This window comes from Ambystoma mexicanum, chromosome 8 (genome assembly GCF_040938575.1).
Source record: "Ambystoma mexicanum isolate Mex_15411 chromosome 8, UKY_AmexF1_1, whole genome shotgun sequence".
Taxonomy (NCBI): Eukaryota; Metazoa; Chordata; class Amphibia; order Caudata; family Ambystomatidae; genus Ambystoma; species Ambystoma mexicanum.
In genome coordinates, this window is record NC_090929.1 from 1,071,761,783 (window position 1) to 1,071,787,940 (window position 26,158).

The following is a 26,158-nucleotide window of genomic DNA, read 5'->3' on the forward strand; positions in this document are numbered from 1 at the left end:
ATCCTGGTTATCTGGGGATCGAGGGGTACGGGGGGCTTTAAGAGATGCATTTGATCCCGTGAGGATTTAGGCCTCTACTTGCAGGATCTCCAATGATTCATAATTCACTTCTTAGATAAAGATGACATTTTCCAAGAGTTTCCATAGTGAGGAGGTCCGCCAGTGTGTGAATGGCGGGGGGATAAGGTGCAAGCTGTATGCTCGGCTGCGCACTGCAAGGTGATCTTTCCAGGAAGTAGGTGCACTGCTGTATCCATCTCTAACTAGACCAAAGTGCCTAATGGCGGCAAACACAGCGCCGAAATTACTGTAATATAATGCAGTTCAGACCACGCATTTTTTTTAATATACAATAAAAAATGACAATTTTTCAATCACAACTTCAAGCTATAAAAGCAAACATGTTAAAAAAAAAGTGTTTTGCATTTTAAACGTGGTGCCGAAAAATTCAAAATACAGAAGACAGGAGAGAGCAAACACATATATTTCACACCTCAGGAAAATACAAACCATTATTACCCCATTAAATATGAAAATAATTATGTTTCCCCCATATCCTGATCATCTCCTCTGATATTAAAAATGAAAATAAACTACGGTGGTACTGGAGTGCAGTGAGCGGCTAATGAGTGCGGATGACTGCGAGTAAGTGCATGGCTTTCACAGTTTTTCATAAAGTTATCTGTGCAGCAATCCTTTGCTTTGGGTGACATTGTGAACTCTGGGGTTCCGATTTTTCCAGGAATGGTCTCCCCACCCCCGAATCCCCACACCACCCCCGCACACACCCTGATGTAAAAGTAGAGATATGCACTGTCCAAAGTGAGGGATACAAATGGCCGATCATGGGAAGTGCACAAAACAAAACTCCATAGAAATGTAAGCATGGAGAATATTTCTACCACTGTACCGAAAGGGCACAAAATCATCTGTAGCAAATGCCATCCGCCATGGAGCATTTGGCCACCCCTTCAGCAGTGTGTCAACCCAATGCGAATAATTCCCCTGTTGGTAACATAGCCAATCCCTGTGCACACTGGTAATCCTGGAGCAGTACACATTGGGTGAACATGCCTTGCCTGACCTAATATGGCACAAGCCTTTCGTGCAGAAACATTTTGCAACTTCTCTGTAAGAATTCAAAGTAGATATCTTCTGTGAGTTCCTTTCTATTTCCTGGAAAATGCCCACACAAAGCTCTTCCTCTACATACTTTGCCCAAGACAGCAACAGTTTATGGAATCCTGCTTCTTTGTGTGTGTGTGTGTGTGTGTGTGTGTGTGTGTAGGATAAGTACGCAATCCTGCTGATCATTTGCCAAAAGGAAAAACAAGCCCGCAAATCTCTTGATATGAACCCCTATCATTACCCCAAAACCGTGCATCACAATTTGAGGAAGCGGTCACAATATCCTGCGTACACACAGAGCGGCGGGATGCAGGGTGCGGATCCTCTTTGCATCAATATATGTTGGTGTGTACCTGCTGTCGCAGGTTTGGCTACGCTCTGAGAACAGAACTTTTCATAAAGGCCCAAACGTTTTTGTCCCTTCGACCCACTGGGCCGTACTGCTTCACACAGGGATTACACCTGAAAGCATTAATTACCCAAAAATATTTTGGAGGGAAACATGATCCCTTGTGATACTTGAGGCCACAGCAGTGGCATAAAGTATTTTTTTTATGTTAGTACTGGTTTGCACTTTAGAATTTCCAGAACCTTCTTGTCAATTCTTTTCCACATCCGGCTTCTGGCATTGCTGGGCCCAAGCCTCTGCTTAGATGTTCTCTGTCCAAGCCTGGCAAAGGAGCACATTTCAGGAAGACTTGGAGAACGGGTTCAGCCAGCTGAAGTGTCAATGCTGGGAGTTCACAGTGAATCACAAATGCGCAGCCTTTGTAGAAAAAAAATAAACAGAATATCATTTATGCTGGTATTTGGTATGTTGAAAAATGGGACTTGGACCACAAGAGGGATGAATTGAGCAAGGAAAAACTAATTTCCATGTTAGAAGATTGCGGGAAGTGCTGTTGCTGCTGCAAATGTTCTTCTTGCAGCCATTTTAAATAGTTTTTATCTAAAAATTCAACTCTGTCCGCGCAATTCTGAAGAGGCGGGGCACTAAGATAAGTAGTACATGCCATATGTAACAGGCGATGAGAAAAGTCCTGGGAGGGGCATGGTGGGTCTTTGGAAGGAGCTGGAAGGGCCATATAACGCGGTGGTCCCTAGGTGGGCACCCAGGGGGAAGGGTAAGGCAAAGGAGGGCAGCATGGGTTTGGCGGCCAGTTTGAGCTTTTCCAGCTCGGCCTCCTGTAAGCGCTTGGCCTTAGCGCGTCGGTTCTGGAACCAGATCTTCACCTGGGTCTCTGTGAGGCTGAGGGAGCTGGAGAACTCTGCCCGCTCAGCGATGGAAAGGTACTGCTTCTGGCGGAACTTCCTCTCCAGGGCCAGCAGCTGTGACGTGGTGAACGGGGTTCGTGGCTTACGATTGTTCTTGTGCTTCCTCAGCGTGCATGGAGGAGGGCTAGGATTTCCTGGATAGAGAGGGAAGAACATACACAAATCTTACTTTATAATCCCATACATCAAAGAGACAACAACATTTACTTTAAGAAACTGAACTTGCACTTTGAACTGGTACTTTTTTGCACTATGACCTTTGTAATGTTTGCACGCTATGGAGAGTCATTTTAAAATGGCATTCATGCCTATGTTTTGCTCTTCTACTAATTCTCACCCTCTCCAAGGAGTAGTCGGGGCACAAAGCAGAGTTTGTATCTCTGTTGTGCTTTCTTCCTCTATCTTGGAAGAGTAACACATTTTATGAGTGTGTGAGATTTTCATGCAGGCGTAAACATTCCTATGGAATCTGCCTCGTATTAGCACCTGCTAATGAGCAGACCGGATTCCATAGGTAACTGCTGCCTGCAAATTGTAATTTGCAATCAGTGTTTACCTTTTTACAAAGCAGAGAGTTAAACTGAAGAGTGAAGATGACTTGCTTTGTTTTACTCTTCAGTTTTATACTACACTTTGTACATGTTTAAAAATGCATGTAGGGGACCTGACAACAAGGCATTTAAGTCTGCTGAGAGATCTGCACTGGTGAATGTCCCAGAGCTGTGTTTGGAGTGAAGCATACTGAGGCGATATGTCCTGAGGTGGTGAGGGCCCAAGTGCAGCGAGGGTACCTTAACGAGGGTGGCGGTGCCGTTACTGAAAGCGTCGGCATGCCACCGAGGCGCATATCGCCATGCTTTACACGGGTGCTAATGGTGCTTAAAAAAAAAAAAAATCACCGTTCTTGCGCTGCCCAGCGCTGCAGCAGTGCTGCTTACAGGAAGTCTGTTTTTCATGTTGATGACTGTGATGTCATTGACATGGAAATGGAGTTCATGAGAGCATCACTCCTGCAGCACTGGGCCACGCAAGAAAGATACGTTTGTTTTTTTTGTTCGCCGAAATAAAGTCACCATCAGCACCTGTGTAGGAAACTACGTTGGTGCTAACTGATGAAGGGGGAGCGGGGAAGGGCGGGGACGCTGCTCACTGAGGCTACTCGGAAGGCTGGCTTTTACTTTAGAATACAGCTTGAGTTCAGAGCATCGTAATTGTAAAGAGCCCCTTCACAGGGTGCTAATGTGGAAAATGTGTGTGCACTGAGATTTTGTACAGACGCTTGTCTACTATCCGTTTTTGGTGAAGAGGTTAGTGGCGTCAGTCCAGGGTGCAAGTATAGCTCTGGGGCTCAGACACCTTGATTCTGGGCAACAGTGGAGCAGCAGAAGAGCCTAGCAGAGATGTTGCAATGCTGAGTGGAGCCGAGCTGCCGCTGAAGTTCAGGACGCATTGGGCTGAAATGGCTTGATAGGCCAAGTCTCTGTATTCAAATACACAAGACAAGCATGAAGAATATCGCTTGGCTTGGAAGCAAGACAACGCATAGCAACAGAGGTTCGAATCCCGGGCTTGCGCTTAGAAACGGGTCCGGTATTAAGTGCGCTATAAAATAACAATTATAAAAAAAAATAACAATTATAATGGTAAGTAATGCTATAGACAAACATAGAATAGGGACTGAAATACAAACTTGCCAATTTCTAAAGTATGATTGGGAATATTGGAGGCAGTGGGCGGATCGCGCATGAATGGAAGGACATGCATTTGTATTTTGGATCTATTTTGACTTCTAAAGCGCTTACACGGAAGTGCTGTCCATAGTGAATGAATCAGCACAATCATAAAGTAAGAGAAAGAAGACTGAAGGAAATCACAACACGAAATGCAAAGGTAAACCAATGAAACTGGACAAATGAGGGTCAAGCAAAAGACATTTTTGCAAGACAAGTGACACTAAAAAGAGGTGGATAATGGAGGAGTCTTTGAGGAGGAGGAGGGCTTTGGCTGGCGCAGAAGGGAGGCATACAATGCAAGGGAACACATGTGACGTTAACCACTGGAGCACCGACCATAGCAGGCAACGCCAAGTAACCGAGGTTAGTACTGCACACAATAAAGGTGACCAAGGTTGGACGGGCATGCCAGGAAATGGCCCTAGAGTCATAAAAGTCACGCTTAAGTGGCCAAATAAAGCGACCAGTAGCCAGACTGGTCAGACAGCAGACTTCAGTCATAGCGCGACCCAATGCACAGCAGGATCTGCCAGATGGAAACAAAGGATAGCAATTGATACGAATGTTCATGTGGTTAAGATTAAAGCAGTTTTTTAAACACACACACACAATATGGGGGTGGGGGGGCAAGAATGTCAGCTAATGCCAGTTAATGGCAGCAGATTTATTCGTGGAATCAGGCTGGGGTTGTGGGGGGGGTGGTAACCTGAGCAATTCAGAAGTACAGATGATACAAAAGACTGAATCATGAATTGGGAAATTGGTAAAACCAAGTAAGAGTGAAATCCACAAGTGGTGGGAATTTACTTGAAAATGATCTTAAGGTGAACAGAATCCCGAGGGGAAGAAGATTATTCATGGTCCTACCATATGATGACTTAGATTGGGAACTCAAACGAATGGCGAGAGATAACAGCAGAGAGCTCCAAGAGGTTGCGTGAAATACACTAAGGAGATAAAGAGATTACACTCGAAATCTAAAGAAGAGAGCAGAGGGCTGTTGATTCAAATGAAAAGAAATCTAGGAACGCATAGGCTGACAATTCAAACATGAGAAACAAGATTATCAGGCGGACAGAGCTGCACGTTTGGTAAAAAGTTTCATCACTTGAGAAAAGACTGACACTGGATGTAGGGGAAAGCGGAGAAATAGAGAAGAGTCCCTCAACCTCGGCAAAAGAGAGCTCTGCTGAAGAGAGAATAATAACACGACAGGATGGAGGTCCTTTTCTTCACAGGAAATGAAAAAACTCAGGATGGACAGCCAGAAAGGCGAGAAGCAAGGTTTGGATGGACATAAAAAAAAAAAGGAAGTAAGGAAGAGGAGAGTAAACAGAAAGAAAGTAGCCATTAATGTACACATTTACACAACCACTAAGGAAGAGACGGAAGTTCTGCAATTAGGACTGGGCTTCCGTCCAACTCACAGGTTTTTTCCTTCACAAAATACACCTTCAGGTCCTATATGATGAGGTTCCAGAAAAACGGTACTACCTCCGATACAGCCTTTCCCTGTGTCAATCAATTCTCAACTGCCGATGTACACACTTTCGATGTAAAGTGGTGACACTGCCTTTCCGAGGGACAGTGCAGGGGCACCGGCACAGGTGCATGCAATAGTGGTGCTGGAGATTGTAAGGCGAAGAGCACTTTCATACCTTTGACTCGGGGCGTCAGTTTCAACTCGGCAAGCTTAGATCAAAAAGCAAAACATGATCCTTCATGCTCCCAACACATTACTCCGGAAATGAGACAGCAATACATTCAGAACCACGAATGGATTGCTACAAAACCCTCAGAAAATGGAGGACATCTTTTTCTTTGCAGTGTAGATGCACATAAAAAAGTTGATTCACAGCTATTAGAGACAGTAGGCCTAATTTTTTTTATGGGACAATCCAACTGAAAAGCGCATTGTAAATCAGGACCAGAATGTTATGGAACCTTGGATTTGTCAACTTCAAAAGAGGCAGACTATGTTAACTTGCATAGAAAAAACATTCTAAACTACAGTATTCCGTAATTCCATGTTTCTATGTTTTACCAAAGGTACATGATATGATATGATAAGTCATTTATACACGCACCTGTACACAATTGATTCTAGGCGCGAAACATGCATGAATGGTTTCCCCGCCGGATAGGCCTATCATTTCTTTCATAGCCTCATGTGAACAACAATTCTTACTTCATGGGTTACTTACTACCTTAGCAGAGGGATGTTAGCTCAGATTAGTGAAATCCCTCCCTTAGGGAAAGGATCTTCTCGTGGTCACTTTAGACATTAAAGCACTTTACACACAGATGGTATTGATGAAAAAATATGTTTTTTTTTTAAATCAAGTTCACCTAGCATCACAAAACATAATACAATCCTTGTTTTTATTTTAGAAATTATGGTGTTAATATCAGACAATTGTTTTATGTTTGAAAATCAGTTATTTATTAAAAAGAGGCAAGGCGTGTGTGCCACCCATGTTGAAGAAAGATTGGCTTGAAGTTAGGATAATCAAAATACACTCACTGTGTCATATTAAGCTATGTTATAGTGGCAATGTTTTCCTCTTGTGGAATAGTGGGATTCCAATTTTAAAAGAATCTGGGTGCGTTTTACAAAGTATTTTCCAATGGGATTTTCGCATTGAAAAATGCTTTTTTAAATCAGGCCCATCCTACCTGAAGGTGAACAAGGTAAATTTGGAATATACATATTAATATAGCAAGGAAATGTAAACTATGTTCACCTAACCGTCAACGTATGTGACTTCAAGCAAGAGAACGCCTTGTTTGTGAAACCAACGGCAGGTACCACCCTTTACATGCTAACGGTAAACATGCAAAGGGCACTAAATGGAAAAACACCCTATGGGAAAGTTTTAAACGGCATGGCGTACGTGCAGAAGTAATGAAGACTTTGAACATGCATCACTCAACATGTACCACTGTTTCCAGAACTGGGGATATCCAGAGTGGTTCCTGATCAAAGCCATGGACACCACCGAACTAATGGATAGAAATGGCCTACTCTTGAAAGGTTACCCTGAAAGAAAACAAAGGGCGTAATATGTATTGCAAGGAAAGAAGGTGTGTCCAATTAAGAAAAAACACTTACTCAAGGCGACATCTTACTCAAGGTGCAAAAGGTAAAAAGGGTTGTTGGTGAGACCCTGAATTTTACATTCAGGAAACTGCCCAAGCGATCAGGTGGTGCACAGTTACTTTGGTAAACAGAAGCTAGACACATGGTTCAACACAAAACGGTGAGGTTCTACACATGTAACAACGACATGATATGATTCAAACGCAGGGGCTACATGGGGTATTCATCAGTTTATAAACTGCAACTCCACACATGGCGTTTATAAACTCAAAAACTATATGTGGGCAGTAACATCTGATGTTTAGAAACGTGTATTCAAGAACATGCACCGGTCATAAAGAAAAACGACCATAAGTATCTGCTGGCAATATGCTATGCAGAACACCATGAGGGTAATTCAAGTTCAGTAAAAAGCTTTGGGGTACAATGAATAAATAACACAAAATGAATGGTTATGCTGTTTAGAATCAATGGTTATTTTGTACATAAGATATTTAAAATATGTTTTGATATTGTCTTTTTTCTGTATATGTTATAACATTTGAAAGGCTGTTTAATTTCAGCTACAATAAATAAATAACACAAAAAGGGTTGAGAATGTGAATTGAGATAAATGGAGTCATGGAAAATCATCCCTCTTCAGACATTGCCTCCAAGTGGACATAACATCAGTGTTGCTCTTCGCTTGTTTCTCTAAGATGGAGTAATGACATAAATAGTTGTTCTTCCTGCTTCTTTTTCCTTTGCTTATGTACCCATCTTTCAAATTTGGTACACAAATGGTTTTTGACCCCTTTGAGCCATCAGGTGCATGTGTATATAGGTTGCCTTTCTTTTTTCCGATAAGGTGGAGAGCCACTCTTGTTAGTGGAGTTATTTGTATTCCCCCCCTTCCTAGGGATCAGGAAGCTATGGTCAACTAGAGCCAGTATTGTAAGGCGAAAGGACACTAGAGATAAGAAGGTAAGAAAAGGCTGTCCTCTGTATTTTTTGACCTCATTCATGAACGTTCACCACAGGTTGAAAGCAAGTTATCAGCTCATAACTGGACACTCATGCCAAATTTGGTGATGTTTTATTAAGGCTTACCTTTAAAAATGAATGTTGGAACATATGTATGTTTAGCACTCGCTTTTCCAGAGACCCCAAAAGCATGCTTTCAGGGCGCATTTGTTAGCCAATATTTATACTGCGCCCACAACCACTATCGTAGTCTTAAGGCACATGACCTTGTCCGAAAGGTGACATAGTCTATCCCTCCAGAACCCATTTGTTAAAATTGTCCACTTGATGCAAATATCGCATGATAAAGCTTCTAGATTCATACTCTCCCTGAGTTCAAGAGAGGCAGCAGCAGCTGCGTACATGTTTCTAGAAGCTGTGTTAAAGCTGAGTGAGGAAATATTGCTGGAACAATTGAGTATGTAGTGTCATACATTTTTATGGGTTTAATTTTACAGTTTTTTTATTTTTTATACTTATCATTAGCTGTACAATCTGTTGTGTGTATATTGCACTCTGTGTGTATGTAGCCTTTTATGAAGCTTGATACTTCGAAGTTAAGATGTTTACTTTTACTCTTAGAATTGTCCACTCGATGAGATTTTCAGCACACACTTGGCCTTTTCCTGCAAACCTTTCCAAAATTGTGATATTCACTTTTTCAAATCCCAAAAAGTATTTCTAATTCATACCTGCACAGTAGGTCCAGAGTAATACAAATGAGGGCATTTTCTCACGCCCCATGCACATGACTATTGTATGACACCCAGAGGCCATGTCTGCCTGCCCAACATGACATGGAATCTCTGGGAATGTACTCCCATGTTTATGGTAATTCCCCACAACTGAATACTTTTTAAAACAATGTTACCCAGATTTGGGCCTTGGTCCTTGGACAAAAGGTATTATATTTGCCATGCTTGAGGAATGAGGGGGCTGAGAAGGATGGTTTATGGTTCGTTCATTAAACCTTGTGTTGGCTAATGTCTCCCAAGAAGTATTGGCAACTGTCCAATCAGGACTCCTGGTTGAAAAAGCTGATCGAGGAACACACACTTGAGAGATCTTTCTTCTTGATTAGTGGAGCACTTAATTGGTTTAGAGAGCTTGGGGTATGTTGATGATCGTTTTATAACTAAGAGTAGTATTTATGGAATTCAGTATCTGAGTAATTACTTCTCTCGTGTAATGATTCCGCTTTTGTGGACTGCTTATTTAAACATCTATTCAAATTATTTATGATGACGACTTCTTAATTGGTAGCCTTCCTGAAATAAAAAGACACACGTGCCCACCCGTCTGCGTGCCCACCAACAATATGCTTGGAGTAAATGTAAGTGAGCACAATATGCACAGGCAACACACAGACCATGTGTACATACAACACGAGCAGAATGACTATGTGCAGAAGAACTGTACATACAACCAGACAGACAGACAGACACACACACACACACAACACTAATACCCAATTAAGAAATACAAACACACACCACACACACGCACACACACACACATCTCCCCCTCTCCCCACCACACAGCATCCATCTGGGGGGTGGGGGGTACATAAACAATTTCTACAAATGCCTAAATGGCATATACAATACTGAATTAATATGCAATAACCAATACCTTAGGCTCAGAATCCATATAAGCATGAATCACATGCTCAAAATATGTATATGTACATATATACTTGGAACATACAGAGGAAACATATATCCAATAAAATCAATACTGACATCCATTACGTTCCGAATACATGCAAGTCCGGATAATACACTCGAAATATGCATAGAAACACGTGTAATACACACATGGAAACTACAAATCATATGCTCACAATGCAGGCGCTCACATGCAATGAGTTCAAAGATATGTGAACTCAATGTACATTACAATATGCCCAGAATGCACGTCTGTACAGCCAATATGCTCTGAATTTGCACAGGCGAAGACAATGCTAATACTCTTGTACAATCCACTCTGAATGTATCGGAGCATGACACGTTTGGAATAAGCACCTGCAGATGCACACACAAACGCGTCCCCCCCCCCTCCTATCCCCCCCACCTCTCCGTATCTCCGCCCCCTCTCACCCACAGGATCACACAAAAGCCAGAGGAAAATCAGTAGGAACATCTATTAGGAGTTAGGGGGCCTGATCTACAAAAGTGTATTGCAATGGCGCAATCCCATTGAAAAAAGTTTTGTAAATCAGGCCATGTGTTTCCACCCATTAAAGGTGAAGTCTACAAATTCTGGGAATACCAATGTTAAGGTACAAACACTCAGTCCAAATGTACTATTTCTATAATACAAGCAAAGCCATCACGGTGCACATTTCCCCTCGACACACTCTACACCACTACTTTACAACATTCCTTGAACTATTAGACAGCTCACACCCTGGAGTAGTTCTGTAGAGTGAGCTTAGAATACATTTGCAGAGGGTGGGCTTTGTTTGTGTTAGAGAAATAGTTGATTTGGACTGAGTGTTCCCTAACGTTGGCATTCTCTATGTTTTTTGACTTTACACACCAGGGGCCTGATTTACAAACGTATTTTTCAATTGGACCCCCCCCCCCCAATTGAAAAACACGATGTAAATTAGGCCCCGGGTGTTCGTGTTATTACATATGGAGAAAAAAATCGTGAAGCATCCAAATACCAGCCTTAAGGTCACTACCAAAAGTCCAAGTGAAATATGTCCCTATCTAAACAAACTTCATCTGTCCACATATCAAAAGAGAGAGAGATTTACAAATGGTTTTTCAGTGGGATTTTCCCATTGAAAACCCCTTTTGAAATTCAGGCCCAAACGCACAAAAGAATATTACTTTAAAACACTCATTTTAACTACAATGTTGAATTAGGCTACCTTGTATTCGAAGTGATTGTTGTCAAGTAACGATACAGGGTGAGCTGAGTTGTGACTTGTAGTAGGACGCACTTTGTTTCGATTCAAGACAAGAAAGACTTGAAACTGCAAGCAAGCAATACATTGGCATTTGCAATGTTTATAAACGTGACTTTTAATGTACATTCTTATGCGTGTTTTTCCTCCTACGTGTTTCTGTGCATGTGTGTGTGTGTTTGCTGTGTTGTGGGCATGCCTGATTTGTGAGATGTCAATGAGTTTTGTGTTTTCACTTCTGCTACCAAAGGGGTCTTTTACACACGTTAAGTGCGGGCTTGAATTGTGTGCTGTCCATAAGTTTTTCAATGTCTCTGTAGTTTTCCTATTTTCTGCTTCGGTGCATGTTATGTGTTTTTTTGCTGTGTGTTGTGTGCATGACTGTACTGGCACGTTGAGTTTGTTTTCCGCTTCTGTTTAGTTTTCATATTTTCTGTATGCTGGGGAAATGCCTGATTTGTGAACTGTTTGTAATATTATGGCATCTGTGTTTTTACATTTCTGCGTGTTTTCGGTGTGTTATGCGCCTGTCCGAATATAACCGGTTTCTGGGTATATGTGTCTGAGAGTTCTCTCATGTACTTGTTTTTGTTTGCTGTCTGTTTCATGAATGTTCGGAACATAGATACATTTTGAAATGTTGTCAAGTGAATAACTGCAAATTCATTGTCAAGAAAGATTTTTAAAAGCTTTATTGTGTGCACCAGTTCCCCGTAAGAACTACAAGACTCTCCAAAACAACCCCCAAGCCCACACGCACTACCTATGCCAACCGCCTGAGCACTCCCAGGTTCAAGCGTGCCAAAGCCGGTGGTTCCAGCTTTCCTGTCTCCACTGCCACACTCTGGAACTCACTCCCCGCTACCTTGAGATCCGAGCCAGCCGACACCCTGTTCTGAAAAAGACTGAAAACCCCCCTGTTCCATTAGCAGCCGAACCGCCTGCTGTTTGTTCTAACTGCATAAACTCTAACAAGTGCCTAGATGCCCACAGGTTAAGTGCACTCTACAAATGTATGAATAAATAAACTAGAAGCATGCCAAAAATCCCCAAAATGTAAGCAAACAATGTTGTGGTCTTTTCGTCAAAAGCATGTTTTTTTTATGTCGGTGGAAAACACCATTAAAAAGTACTCATTGTTCACCAGATGTCTTATGTAGCCAATATTTTTATTTGGAATGTTTGGTGAACTTTCATGGAGAAATTCAAACATTTTTCAATTTTTATTTTATTGCTTATAGCACAAACCTCGCTCAAAAGTAGCGGAGAGATTTGCAACAGTTTTGTGCTAGAATTGGTTTGAGCATTTTATAAAGTAACGCAGTACTGTTGGTGGACGGTCAGAGCCATTTTTATTCGTCTGATAGGTATTGTTGATATTACATTACGTAAGAATTTTTTGGGTGACATTCCTAGGCACATAACCTTAACTGGTGTCACTACGACAACATCAATATAATATACCCACACACAAACCGGACACAAACACACACACGTGCGCGGACGGGAAAGTAAGAAAGCTCAATGTCCTTATGAGGTCGATAAATTGAGTAGCATTAAATTGGGTAATATTAACAGTCATTATCAAAGAACCTGGAAGTGGGGAGAATCTGAAATGAAGTGCTATATAAAAACATGATGTGGTGTATATATATATATGTACATATATATATTCACAGAAACAACTTTGGCAAAGGGACGTTATGGTTAAGTTGCACTAATAAAAACCTATGAAATTCAGTAAAAAAAAAAAAACTTTGTTAAAGGGACGTTATGGTTACAAGTAAAACCAAAAACCCAGAGAAATTCACCAGTTTTGCTAAGCTAATTAACCATAACTTGCGCCATCACTGTGCACTGCTAAGACTAACACCTACGGACATGAAAGATGACATCACAAATGTGATCCAATTGGGCTTTGTATTGTGTCGATCTCTAAAACAAAAGTCAAAGTCAACACTGGTATTTTGGGGGCACTGCTGTTTTTCTTTTGCTGATCTTGTTCCTCAATCTCTCTGGGAACTGTGGTGTGTGCAGTTCATCTGTGATGTGATGTGTGGCATTATGGGCAATTCCTTTCAGTGGCCAAATTATGATTACCTGGAGACATTAACTTGGGGGTTTATCTGGCGGTAATGTTTATTTTTTTATTTTGTTTTTCTTTATAGAGTTTCCTCGTCCTGGCTGTAATGTTTATGATGTAACCATCCCTTCAACTAATTTTGTCAAGTGAATATGTACAGTTTTTTTTTATTGTAGATTAACCATAGCTGTACTTCACAAAGTTGTTTCCAGTTATTAATAACACACGTAGACTGCTCACTGGACATAGCCTGCAGCCTTCGGCCATGTCCCGGGCACAGCAACCACACCCGAGTGCTCACAGGTCATTTTCCCAGCTTACACTGCACCTGGGCCATGGGCTTAGGCCGAGCCCATACAAGAAACCCAAAGCCCCCACTGAGCATGGCCATGCCACTGTCACCCTAAATAGCCTAGTGTGCCCAGTGGACACTTTGCCTGGTACATGGTCTTCGGCCATGCCACAGGCACCTTTAAGAGAAGAGATGTGTCCACTGGATGTGGTCACTGTGCCTGGGGCACGGCCTGTTGGCCATGCCATGGTCACCTCAAAGAACATGAATTGGTCCACATGTGGCAGTGTGTTGCCCCTACATTTGCCATTTTTATTCATTGACCGGATGAAGAATTGGCCCCTCTCCAGCTACCTAAACCGTCTGATGGTTGGGCTGAACACTTTTCCAGTTTTTTCATTAAAATGAGGCACATTTTACCACCCTAACCTGACCCGCTAATCCGGCTAAGGGTTGAGGTATGCCTGTGAAGGCTGCCTTGTGCCTTTCATTTTTGTTAGCTGAGATCCCTGAAGGAAGTGTGAGTATCCTGATGGTGGCCGCTTCAGACATGTTCAGTTCATCTCGAGTTCATCAGAATTGCTCTCTTTCAAGTGATCAATCAAATCGTGCTTTGCTGGACCCCTTGACCAGGGACCGACCCAGAGATCACACTGAGGCGCCATTGGATTCTGAAACTGCAGCACGCAGGCCCGCAGATCGCTCGGTGAGCTTTAAATCATCTCCAAGTTGGTCATTTTTGGCAAGTATTTTGGCTATTTTAGAAAGGCTGCTGAACAGATTTTCACCAAAGTGAATATCGCGTGTGACCAGACACCAGCCTTGCATTCTAATTTGGCGTACATCCATGCAGCCGTTTTTGCTTTAGATGAAAACAAAAGTACCTAACAGGTGTTACATGGGGACAAGGCAAACATTTGGGACTCTCTTAATAACTTTTCTGTTCCCTTGACTTTCCCAAAAAAAAATCACAGTTGGGTTTATATTTTTGTGGGGAAGTGGTATACAGTTTTGTCAAAAAATGCCAACATTACCACATCTGAACAAATGGTCTTCTTATAGGGGTGGGGTGTGGGGCTTACTTAAAGGAAGATCCCAGAACATATCGGGACTGATTTACTAAGCGTTTTTCAGTGGGACTTTCTCATTGACAAACGGTGCTGCAATTCAGGCCCAGAGACTCTTTTTAAAAGGTTTAAATGTTGGCTCATCTTAAACAATGCATATTCAATTTTGAAAAACAACAAGAAAAAAGCAGTCCACACAAAGCCCTGATTTGCAAAGCGTTTTTCAATGGGATTTTTCCTGGAAAATAGCTTCTGTAAATCGGGCCCCAAATGTGACAAAAATGACTGTACATGCTCCTTCTTTTGCAAAATGTAGGAAAGATTATTATGGCCATGAATTGTAGTGAAAGATTGGGATTCAATTTGATTAAGCACCAAAAAAATTAAAAAATGACATAATGGCATAGAGTTATAAGGTTACTGTGTCTGATACAGCTTAAAATCCCAGCAACGTCAGTAGACGAAAGCAGTGAAATTATGTATACATATTTATGGATAGATTAATACAAATCCTTTGAACGGTGCGTAAGTAATTAGCATCTCTAAAGTGCTCCATTTATGCAAGAGTGGGATTAAGCATAACAACAGTGATTATTCCCACCTCTATAATTAATAAGAGGCGAGGATGGGAGAGAAGGCCAGAGAGAATAGCCACACATATATAGAGCGCCTGGAGACTGCCCGTGGGTGGTAGCGATACACAGTATAAATAAACATAACATAAATTATTGTGTGGAAAGCCTTTGTGCGTAGGTCTCTTGCTCCCTCCCACTCCTTGCATGATTGGCAAAATTGTAATGAGAAGCAATTTCCTTAAATATGACTTCTCAGGGCTGGCAAAATCTACAAGCCCACTTGCACTGGCAAGGAGAAGTTATAAACGGTGAGTACTCTTTGCATAATAATAGATCTTGCTCGTGAATATGGGGGTGTTTGACATTTTTGTTTGACAATGACTGCGTACAAACTTTGTTTGCAGTAAATGGCAAATAAAAGTTTCAATGGACATGTCTGGCCTTTCGGTGTGAGCAATGGACCAAATATGAAATGTGCTTATGGCGACATGCACCCTTTCAGAGAAAGCCCTGTTGAATTTGTTGTCACCAGTCACCATGGGGCGAGTGTATTTGTCGTAGGTCGAGTATGTAAATTAAGGAACTCAACCCTGCAGGTCTAGTGGGCCTTTTAAGAGTTTGAGAGGCCTGCTTCTTAGTTTCCATCTTGATGTTGTTTGATTGTCCCCAATAAATAAGAGAAGTCTAAGAAATGCTTACTTAATGTACTCTTGAATACATTCTAGCCAGCAATATTTGGAGGGCTTTACAGAAGACAGTTTCCTTCTTATATATATACACACACACACACTGGGCAACACACTTTTCACACAAAAAGGGTGCTTCTTCAAAGCCAGCAATATTAGATGACACACCTCACAACCAATTTGGCTAAATCATGTTATTAGTTATTGGTATGTAAAGATGTTTTTCAATCATCAATGATTAATAAAGTTAGAACAGCAGTCTGTTTTTAAAAAGCTGGGGGGTTCCCCATATATTCACCATGGTTCGTTGTTTGATGCTGTCTGGCTGGGTATCATTCACTAGATAGTCCTTTTGAAATTGTTCCCAACCATCATTACTTTTGTATGCAAGCTGCCTTGGCTATATTTGCCACGTGCCCAGTGTGGTAAAGGATGGCTAACGATGTCCAAAGTTTCTAGGAAACCATAGCGACAATGTAATGCAATAGAAAGTGGTGTCGTATAACGCACTTCTCTAAAAAAGGTTGGGATCGAATCCTAAATAAGTTGCTGACTGTATACCGTCTGGTCTAATTTCTATTTCCCTTGGCTGATCCTTGCTCAATAGACAACTCTCCCACAGCGAATCATCAGCCCATGCCTCCATGAAACTGTCAAAGCATGGACAGGGATGTGGCTGCAGGCAGTGGCTCAGCCTGTGGCCTCCCGGTGGGGCCCAACACTAACTTTAAGTGTCGTTGCCTGAAGGAGGCAGGCTTAGGGATCAGCATGCATCACCCATCACCCATGTGAGCCCTCTGAACACCAGGGCGTCCTGTGGTCCGGAACCTTCTTAGATGTTATTAAGTATGACACGTTTGGCCTCCAGCAACGACGGGAGATATGCCTGTCCAAGCTTGCACCACACAACCAACGGACAATCTAGTGCTGTGAAGTGGCCACAAGGCCGCGTGGTGTGGTTTAAAACAAAGGTTGTATAAATCCAATAAGCTATGTGCACGTTTTATTTTGTTTGCGTCCCAGACCCCGAACGAAGTGAGCAGTTGCTTTACATTGATTTATAACCAACATCAGTGTATTGTGTCAAATAGAGCATTTGTACAGTTTCAAAAAATAAGGTTATCTGTAATGTCGCTGGCCATCCAGGTGAGTAACATGAAACAAAAAAATATGGACCTCGGCAGGTGAGATTGGAGACTCTCTTATACACACAACTTCAATATGACTTATATCACAACATATATTTATTTAAACTCCACTTGACACTGTCTTCGTTGATGCTTATTAAACATCCACACATCTGTTCCACCATTCATACCACTATTCATTCATACATAGTGGTATGAATGTTGGAACAGATGTGTGGATGTTTAATAAGCATCAAAGAAGACAAACCGTGCGAAGTGGAGTGTAAATAAATATATGTTGTGATATAAGTCATATTGAAGTTGTGTGTATAAGAGAGTCTCCAATCTCACCTGCCGAGGTCCATATTTTTTTGTTTCAAATACAGTATTTGTACAGCACAAGGAAGTGAATGTTTCGTGGTGCTAATACTGGCGGGAATTCCAGTTAATGAGTTACAAATGTTTAACACTACACTACAACCAGTTTGGCACGCATTTTGTTGGGGCATTGGAATATATATAAGAAATAAACCAATGGGAATTCCAGAGGTTAAAGAAAAGTACAAATTGGAACAAATACACACAATTGGAAAACAAATTGCAACTGGAACCAACTGGACATTTATCTATGAAGCTATATTCCTCCATTTCTCCCATAGAGCCGAAATGCTGAAAATTGAACTATATACAAATGCCCAAAATAGCAGTCCAGCAAACACCCATATGACAGCAACTGGATTCAGTGGACACCATTTCTAAATGGTAAACATACAATTTCCAGCAGGATGGTAATAATGTACAATTATTTTCATACCAGGTCCAAGAGGCCACCAAAATGGCAAAGGTTGTGTGGTGCTTTACATTAAATTTTAGCAGTACATAAACCGCCCAAGATAGCAGTTGAGCAGATGAGCAAACATTAATAACACAGCATCTGATCCATTGGAAACAATTCCTAAGTGGTTAGCTGAAAGAGCCATCTAGGCATCACTGTACAGCTATTTTCATACTGGCGCTAAAGGCCAACCAAAATATGACATGACCTATTTACAAAAGCCTTTTAAAGGGGCGCAATCCCACTGGAAAAGGCTTTGTAAATTAGACGCCTTATGCTGACGTCTCCTCCAAGTAGTCTAGAGAGGTCCCTAGACCAGCCAGACTGAATTCTCCAGAGGATGTCTCGCTGACCCCATGTGAGATTAAAGCAATGCCCGCCGGCCACTGGGCAACATTGTGTGGACAAGCATTCCACCGACTCAACGGTTTTTCACAACACAGTCGTCGCTAATGGCAATCAAAACACGTTTCCAAGTACAAAGCCCCGGATACGAGTTATGAAAAAAGAAGGAAAACGATCGCAAAACTCAGCATAGAAAGCTTTAAAGTGTTCTTATGATTAACCCATCGAATCGGGTTATCTGTGTTTTTCTCAAACTCCTGGCTGATAAAACGGCTCCATGTTACAGAGAGTGTTCACATGGCGACATTAAAGTCATCCACTGAATGCATGGAAGGGAAAAAGCGGCGCGCCCCTACTTGCCACAGCAGCCCAGAATCCGGTGCATCTTCGTGCTTGGGCTGCCCCCCCCCCCTCAGTATTGAGGGGCACATATTTTAAAGAAACGGGCCTGATTTACAAAGCCTTTTTCAAAGTGGGTTTTCTCCGTTCAAAAGTGTTACTGTAAATCAGGCCCAGTGTGTCCTCTGAACTCTCCCTTTTCGCTTTTCCCAGGCAGTGCCCCGCGCCATTCGGGTTTTTTATGCTGCCGGAAAGGCATAGGTTTATCACCGTCTTCTCTGAAAATGCCCGTCCTGTGCTGTGGGTTATATTTTCACTTTCCCGGGTAAATGCGCTTTGCGTGGCAGTGTGGAGTTTAGAAAGAAATGATAAAACTGGGTGGGCTGTTTCTCGGCCGAATTTCCAAATGAAATGCCCAGGGCCTCATTTACAAAACCCTTTTTGAGTTGAGAAATGTTCTGGAAATCAGGCCCATAGAATGCGTGCAGTCCGCCGGCGTGCATTGCACTGTGCTGTACTTCCCACTGCTGCCGGACAGCCGAGTCCCGCCCAATCACAAGGATAACCAGAAACCATCTATACCAACAAACGCATGCGGATCCCCTGTGAGCAGACTAAGAATACATCTACAGCAAAAGAATAACATACTTAAAGCGAGGACCTTTCTTCCTCTCGCACATGCAACACTCCCTATGTGTAATCATTTCAAAACGGGAATGTCTGTGTACAGTTATTGGGGCATGCCACTGTGTGTGTTTGTTTTGTGTGTGTGTGTGTGTATGTTTGTGAGTGTACTAGGTGCGGTATATTCGCCCACAAAGTCGGCATACACTTTGGGGGCAATGGCAGATTCTTGAATGTTTGTTGGTTTTGTTGTAATTATGGCAAGTTCCAGTTCGTATTTCCCCCTATATATTTCTAGGTCCAGTTAATGTCCCTGCAGAAGCTTTGCTCAACGCCTTCCGGCTCCTTCTGCGAACCCCAAACCCAAGACACTGCGTTCTTGATCCACTATTAGTGCGGGAATCTTGATAACAAGACTCCTGCGCCACCACCTGTTTCAGCAAGTGGCGACTAGAAGCGTAAACCCGCCTGAAAAGCGCTACCTCCCTAGCTGCGTTTTATTGTATTTGGAAATGAAGTGCAAAGCAGATGGGTTTCGCTGGCCTTGGAAAGAAGTCATCTCTCCACTAAGCAGGTGGAGGATATCGTTTCTGTTTAATCGTGTTCTGCACCGCGATCTCGAGGAAAAGACAGGAGTGCATGTTTCCTTCGTCACACTGAGCTGGGAAGGGCGGTGTGATAACAGAGGGCTGCCTCATTAATGTCCGGCTGCAATGTAGGCTTCATTATTGCAACACTCTTTTTTTGCGCCTAGAGGCCGCCCTGGTGGATAGCCGAACGTTGAACAGGGCCAGGCGAAATACTTCTAACTCTGTATTATGCTTTCCGTAGGTTCGGAATGCTGGGTAGGGTTCAGTGATTAGGTCGGGGCAGAAAGGCAACGCATCTGATACATATGATAAGTAATTAAGTATTTACTGGTAGAATGGTTATTGTCTGCTTTTGACTTATGCAGGGATGATAATTATGTAATCATGCAGTACCAGACATGTATTGTTCTAGCGCCCAGAAAACAAGCGGTACTGTTTCCTGGCGCATACAAAATTGGTCTTATTACCTTCTGAACCAACTACCCGCGATTTATGTGGAAGATTTCTTTGTGGGGCGGAGTCTGGAGTTTTAAAAAGGAGGAAGAATCGCCCGCCCCCCTCCCTCGATAAAACCTGTAGAAGACACACCTTGACAGATGGGGATAGCTCAACGGTGGTCCTGCGTGTTCACATGTGTAACATGGCGCTATATCCTACTGAAACAGTATTGAATTGCTTCAAATATTTCCTGCACAGACACGGGAATTATGTTCTAAGAATAAAGCAGCTGTGAACATAGTTTTCTCATAGCTACTGAAAAGAGACAAGTAAACGCGTGTGTGCATGAACGGGCGGGGGTGGAGGGGGGGGGGGCTCTAATTAAAGACATGGTTCAAGGAGGCAGGCCCAAGACCCCAGTAATTCAGTTAACCCCTGGCTCTCAGCAGTCCCCCCCCCCCCACCCCCCGAGAAAGCTATGCTTTTGTCCCCGCCGAAAGGCCCTAGACAGTGGCACGAAAGTCCGCGAGCCCCGACCAATAGAATCCGCGAAAGCGATCGTTGGAGTGCCTCGACTTCTGCCGGGAGACGGGCCTCGGCCATCGAGGGGGTACACAATGCAATGGGGCTTCTGGGTTCCAGGAGAAGGGGGAGACTTGGGAAACGACGGGCCTGAGTGAAACTCCCTGGGTCTCGGACTCCTCTCGGGAGTTGTTCGGAGCTTGAGAATGACAGCGCCTTGCGGTCCCCGAGTGGTCTATCGAAAAAAAAGAGGACCCGGGCTCCAATATTCGGTGGTGGGTGTACATGTGTCTACTGCCGTTAACCACCTGATGGTCCGGAATAAGATAGCCCACACCTCTGGCCCAGGGTCCCCGTAGAAGGGGTGCCAGGCGACACCCAGTGAGGTTAGAACTGGAAGTTAGAAGGCAACTTGTGTTGGAACCAGTGACTGGAGGGCGCTTAGAGATGATCTAAGGGGAGAAACAGGGAAGCGCACGGCCTGTGAAATAAATAACATGAACCTAGGCTGAGGCGGCCAGGAGCGGTGCAGTGGGAGAGGTAGGGGTGGCGGGGGGGGGGGGGGGGGAGTTCATGCTGCCTCGGCATTCCACAGAAAGAGTCCGCCTCGCAAATGCGGGGCACAAGAACCCCTTGCAACAGGCTTCCAGATCTTTCGCTGTCTTGTGCTGTTATAAATAGTGGGAGCGGACACGGGCGGTGTTTTCTCCAAAGCATCCTTATTACCTTTTTTTTTGACGCAGTCACCTAAACTATAGCAGTACTGACTTAGTTTGACACGATGTAAATCTTTACATGGCGAACGCCACTGTGTGGGACTTGCTCTATAATGCCCGAGTTTTCAGCACGCCATAGACTGAACAACGCATCGTGCCTTGGCCCGTCTCACGGGGAGGACCCTCACACCTGGGTGGCTGCCGCGCACCCACCACACAAGGCCGCCCCGCGATGACTGGCTCAGCTCAGGGCCCCTTGCTGAGCCTAGAATCCGGGCACGCGCGGAATCTGAGGGCGTGTGGGCATGGCACGTCTGCAGTGTGGGCATGGAGTGGACGCAATCGCGGGCCACGCTAAGAATCATTTATGCTGTGCATATGACTATCGGGTGTGTGACACTATACCGGGATCTTTCAGCATGTGACACCCCCCTGTGCTTTTAATACTATTCTGGGAGAACTCGAACGTTTCGTAGTTACCTGGATGGTCTATGGCTGTGCCACCCCCCACGGTACAAGCGCCCAAGATCAGTGGTGCTGGGGATTGGTATGGCTGCAAGGGGCCTACGAGGGCCGGCCCTAAGTGGGGGCGAAAGTGGATCCCTGGGCACCAGAAGATGTGTGGGGCCCCGTATTTGCATAAATAGTGACATCAGTGATGGTACAGAAAATATTATTGAATGAGTCTTCAATGCGCAAAGGTATCATGGGAAGTGAAATTAAAAACATGCTGCCATGAGTAAGGCAGGAGACAAATAAACAGACTTTCAGTATATGAGTTATCACTGTTAGTATTACCTATGTGGCCATATCAGAAGTGAGGCATTTTTTTGTTTAAGGTAGCAGACAGTGTGAGCGGAATACCTTGTATAGACTTCTAATTTTGCCAGATAAGGCTTAGTGAGATAACATGGTTTGCCCAGGAGCACACACTTTCGATTTGATACCAGTTTGCAATTTAGGAACTTGCACACACCTCTTGCCAGGTGTAAATGTTACGAAGATTTAAAAAGGCATTTTTGAAACGTGTGTTTGAAAACACCATCTGTCCCTGGAAGGCATAGCAAAAATATAGTGATTGTGCTTTGGCAACTGAAGTTAACTGCTGTTTTTGCAGTGGTTTCCTAATTGTTTTTATTGTGTATATATCTAGGCATATTGTCCACACTAGCAATATACTTCTTTTTCAGAAGCTACAGATAAGGATTATTTTGGCTGTCAAAAGAAATAAAATCCAAACAGGTTGCAAGGATGTCATGCCAGGGCAGGGATTGGCCCTGGGGCAGACATGCCAGGTTGTCAAATGCAGGATTGCCTTATGGAATGATGGAGCCTATTTGCCTGGCAGAGCTTGAGGCAATGACAGAAATCAATTTCACATGTCTTCACAGATTGTCAAAATTAAGAGGCTAAACTAATTTTAAAAAAGTGTGTGTGTATGTTCAATAATATATGCATAGGCGCTGAGTACAATGCAGCAGACGGCGCAGCTGCACCCATGCCCATTGGCAGACACATCTAAACCACTGGGAGGGTCACTGCTCTTGCTGAGATCTGGCTTGATGACGTGGCTGCATGCATTTTGCAAAATTAGCAAGTGCTGCTCACTTCAAAATGGTAAGGAGTCTCATCAATAGACCACCGTGGGCAGGCCAAATCTGTTTTGCAGGTGGGGCAGCAGAATGCTGCAAAGACAGCTGAGCAGGTTAGGTGACTGCTGCTGAGATGTTATATGTTTAGACCTCCCTGTAAATCATATGGATTTTTTTAACTCCTGCTGCAAAATGTGCCGCAAAACGTGTTGCTTCGACCTGGGGATGAGTGCAGCTCCCTCACGTAACTCAGTGTGGGATTCTCTGCCCAGTAGCGAATATCAAAAGCTGGCACCCATGGATGTGCACACAGTAAGTGAGCATACCTTAAAGTGAAATATACACATTTAGTTCAATGGACCCTTTTTAAAAGAAATTAGTCAAAATCGGAAAAATAACCTAAGGAGAATTTTCAGTAACTATGCTGACAAACTATAAGTGTTAAACCCAACAATTAATAATGAAATATTCCATGAAAAACAAAATCCAAATATGAGATGCGTGCTTGGGTAAGCATCTGCACTGGAAACATGACAGCCTGTGGTGACATACTGGTAGCAAGCAAACTTTTTTTGAATGCCGGCCTCAAAAACACCCAATGGGGGTTGTTTCCACCCTCGGAAAAAGATGGGCAGACTGTGTCCAACCAAATGTATCCTCGACTTGTGGCCTAAAATTAGCACAGGGCCAGAACCGGGGGGGGGGGGGGGGGGGGGAGGGGGGGGGGGGGAATGACCCCTCCAGTCTCCAGGACTGCAACCTCTCCCACCACACCCTGAGCAAATATGACTCACTAGCCCTCTCACCCTCACGTTTGGCTTTCAATGATGCTCCGTTTTCTAAACATGACTTGAAAAGTACACAAACCATAATGAAGTACTCAGACACATGTATAAATCCTAATAGAAATATGATAGTGGAAAATGTGTCGGAATCTGGCGTCATTCCCCCACCTTGAATGGAATACTACAAGCACCAGAATGCAATTCAGCAGTAAGCAAACAATGGCCGGTGGACTTTGAAAATGTACTTTCAAGACTCAGAACAAAAGGTAATGACAGAAATGGTGGCCTGCTCGTGTTTCAATGTTTGACACAGGTGCTCCACATAGGATGTGAGGAAAATGTTATATTCTACCAAAAATGAACCCTTTTCGTGTGTTAAATATGAACATGTGAAAATAAGGCAGATCGTTTAAAACTGTGTGATATATTTAATCGTCCAGGAGGAGGGCATAGATGAAGGCAGCTAACGGGCGCTCTGTGTGTGCTTTCAAAATAAAAACGGCCCTTTGCAGTTCTTAACACGAAGCCTTAAGAGCGTTTTATCCGAACCAATGGTCTCCTAAATGAGCCATCACTTGTATATCACCCTCACTTATCATGCTCTGCTTGAAGAAAGAAAGTGATGGGCCACTAGCAGCGTCTGATGGGCCACTAGGAGGGTGGTATTTGTCTCTGGAGTATGCAAGAGGTTGTAGGTGACATTTTGCCTCATTAGGACAAAAAAACAAAACAAAAAAAACAAGAGAGCCTCGTACTTTGAGGCAGCACAAGTCCCTCTTGAAAAAAACATTACTTCATAGGCTGGAGGTAGGCCGCTGGTGCCTGCGGGCCCCTATGACCATGGGGCCCTGGGCAGCCACACAGACTGCCCATGCCTCGGGCTGGCGCTCCCCGACCTAAAACCACAGACCTCGACCTCACATCGATCGTACGGCCCGGCCCGAAGGAGGGTTGGTAAAGCTTTAAAAGCCCCCCGCCCCATCGCCCCCCAACATCCCCGCTTAGACCATGCTCGAGGCTCATGAAGGCGGCACATTCTCCAGGAGGCACGCTGGCAGAAAGCAGATCCAGGAAGGGCTGAACTGGAAGGGTGGGGGCGGCTGTTAGTGTAGCGAGAGTTCTCTCTCTGGGGTACTTACTTGCAGATGGTTCAAAGGATGGCTTTGGGTACCGGGAGGGCTCCTCCTGCAGCCCCTGAGTCTTCGGGTCCCGTTCGCCCCCATCTGTCAAGAGGGCACAGCCATCAGCAGACAGTGGGCTGTCGTGGGGCTGCGGGGGCGCCTCGCCTCCCAGCTGCGCCCTACGGGGCTTGATGTCCGAGATCAGGGACTCCACGCTGAAGGAGAGCCTGGCTGCCTGGGCTCTGCACCCCCGCGCCTCCGGATGGGGGACCTTGGCGATCGGGAGGGCGTCCTTCCCCGGCTCCTCTCTGGACTCCTGCCGCCTGCTTTCTAGGCCGAGGAGCGCTTCCTGAGCAAAATTCATGGTGAGGGAAGAGGGGGCCATAAAGGTGCCCTGCCGCAGAGCTCCCCAGTGCGGGGTGTCACCCTCCAGGGCCCTGGGGGGAGGGGGGGGGGTAGCTGCCTAGCGACCCAAGGGCTCTTGCAGACTGGAACAGTAGGGAATGCTTTCTGACCCAGGAGCTCCTGTAGACTGCTGCAAAATAGGTGCCAATGACCCGAACGTTCCTGCCGACTACTGGAGAGAAGGCGGTTCCTGCTGACCCGTAGGCTCCTGCGGGAGAGGAGTTTCCTGCCGATCCAAGCGCTTCTACGCACTATAGGGGAGTAGGAGGTTCCTGGTGAGAAGTGACTCCTGCCGAGTAGGAAGTTCCCGCAGGCCCGGGGGCTCGTGCGCACTAGAAGAGAGTAGACGGTTCCTCGTGCTTAGGAGGGGACCCACTAATCCTCTGTCTATTTCTTCTATCATTCTGCCCTGGAGCCCTCTCTCTCACAGCTATTAAACTTCTGCCTAGTACCTTTTCATGTACCCGCCCTCCAATGAACGTGCCGGCTTCCCCGTGACATCAGAGGGAGGAAGGCATCCGGGCTCATTTGGGTCGGAATGAGCAGTTAATCGCACTTGCCCTGCATGAGTCGGGCTGCTCCCCCGCCCCGAGGCCACAGCGATCACAGCTATCTCAGGGCAATTACCCAGTGGGGTGGCTTTTTGGTAAAAAATAATAATAATACACCACCTCCCCCCAATGGCACACAGCCCACCTCTTTTGGGAAGATGAAAGCACGCAAGGAGGCGCGCCTGGAACCCAGTCCGCAAAGTAACTTATTTTGCTATTAAAAAAAAATAATAATAAACTACGAGTTCTTATGAGAAAAAGTGTTGCAAAAAAGTCCCGGCCCGATCTATTGTCCCCTTTCAGCAGCGGA

The 26,158-nt window shown here is 44.2% G+C and overlaps 1 protein-coding gene across 1 annotated transcript; it reads right to left on the reverse strand.

Annotated features, from left to right (window-relative positions):
• Window positions 1-323: 323 nt before the first annotated feature.
• On the reverse strand, window positions 324-25,703 carry LOC138472739 (homeobox protein MSX-2-like). Its single transcript, XM_069611061.1, has 2 exons — window positions 24,911-25,703; window positions 324-2,537 (listed from the first exon to the last, which is right to left on the reverse strand). The coding sequence occupies exons 1-2, from the start codon at window positions 25,275-25,277 to the stop codon at window positions 2,122-2,124; spliced, it is 783 nt and encodes a 260-aa protein (XP_069467162.1). The 5' UTR covers window positions 25,278-25,703; the 3' UTR covers window positions 324-2,121.
• Between the last annotated feature and the right edge of the window lie 455 nt (window positions 25,704-26,158).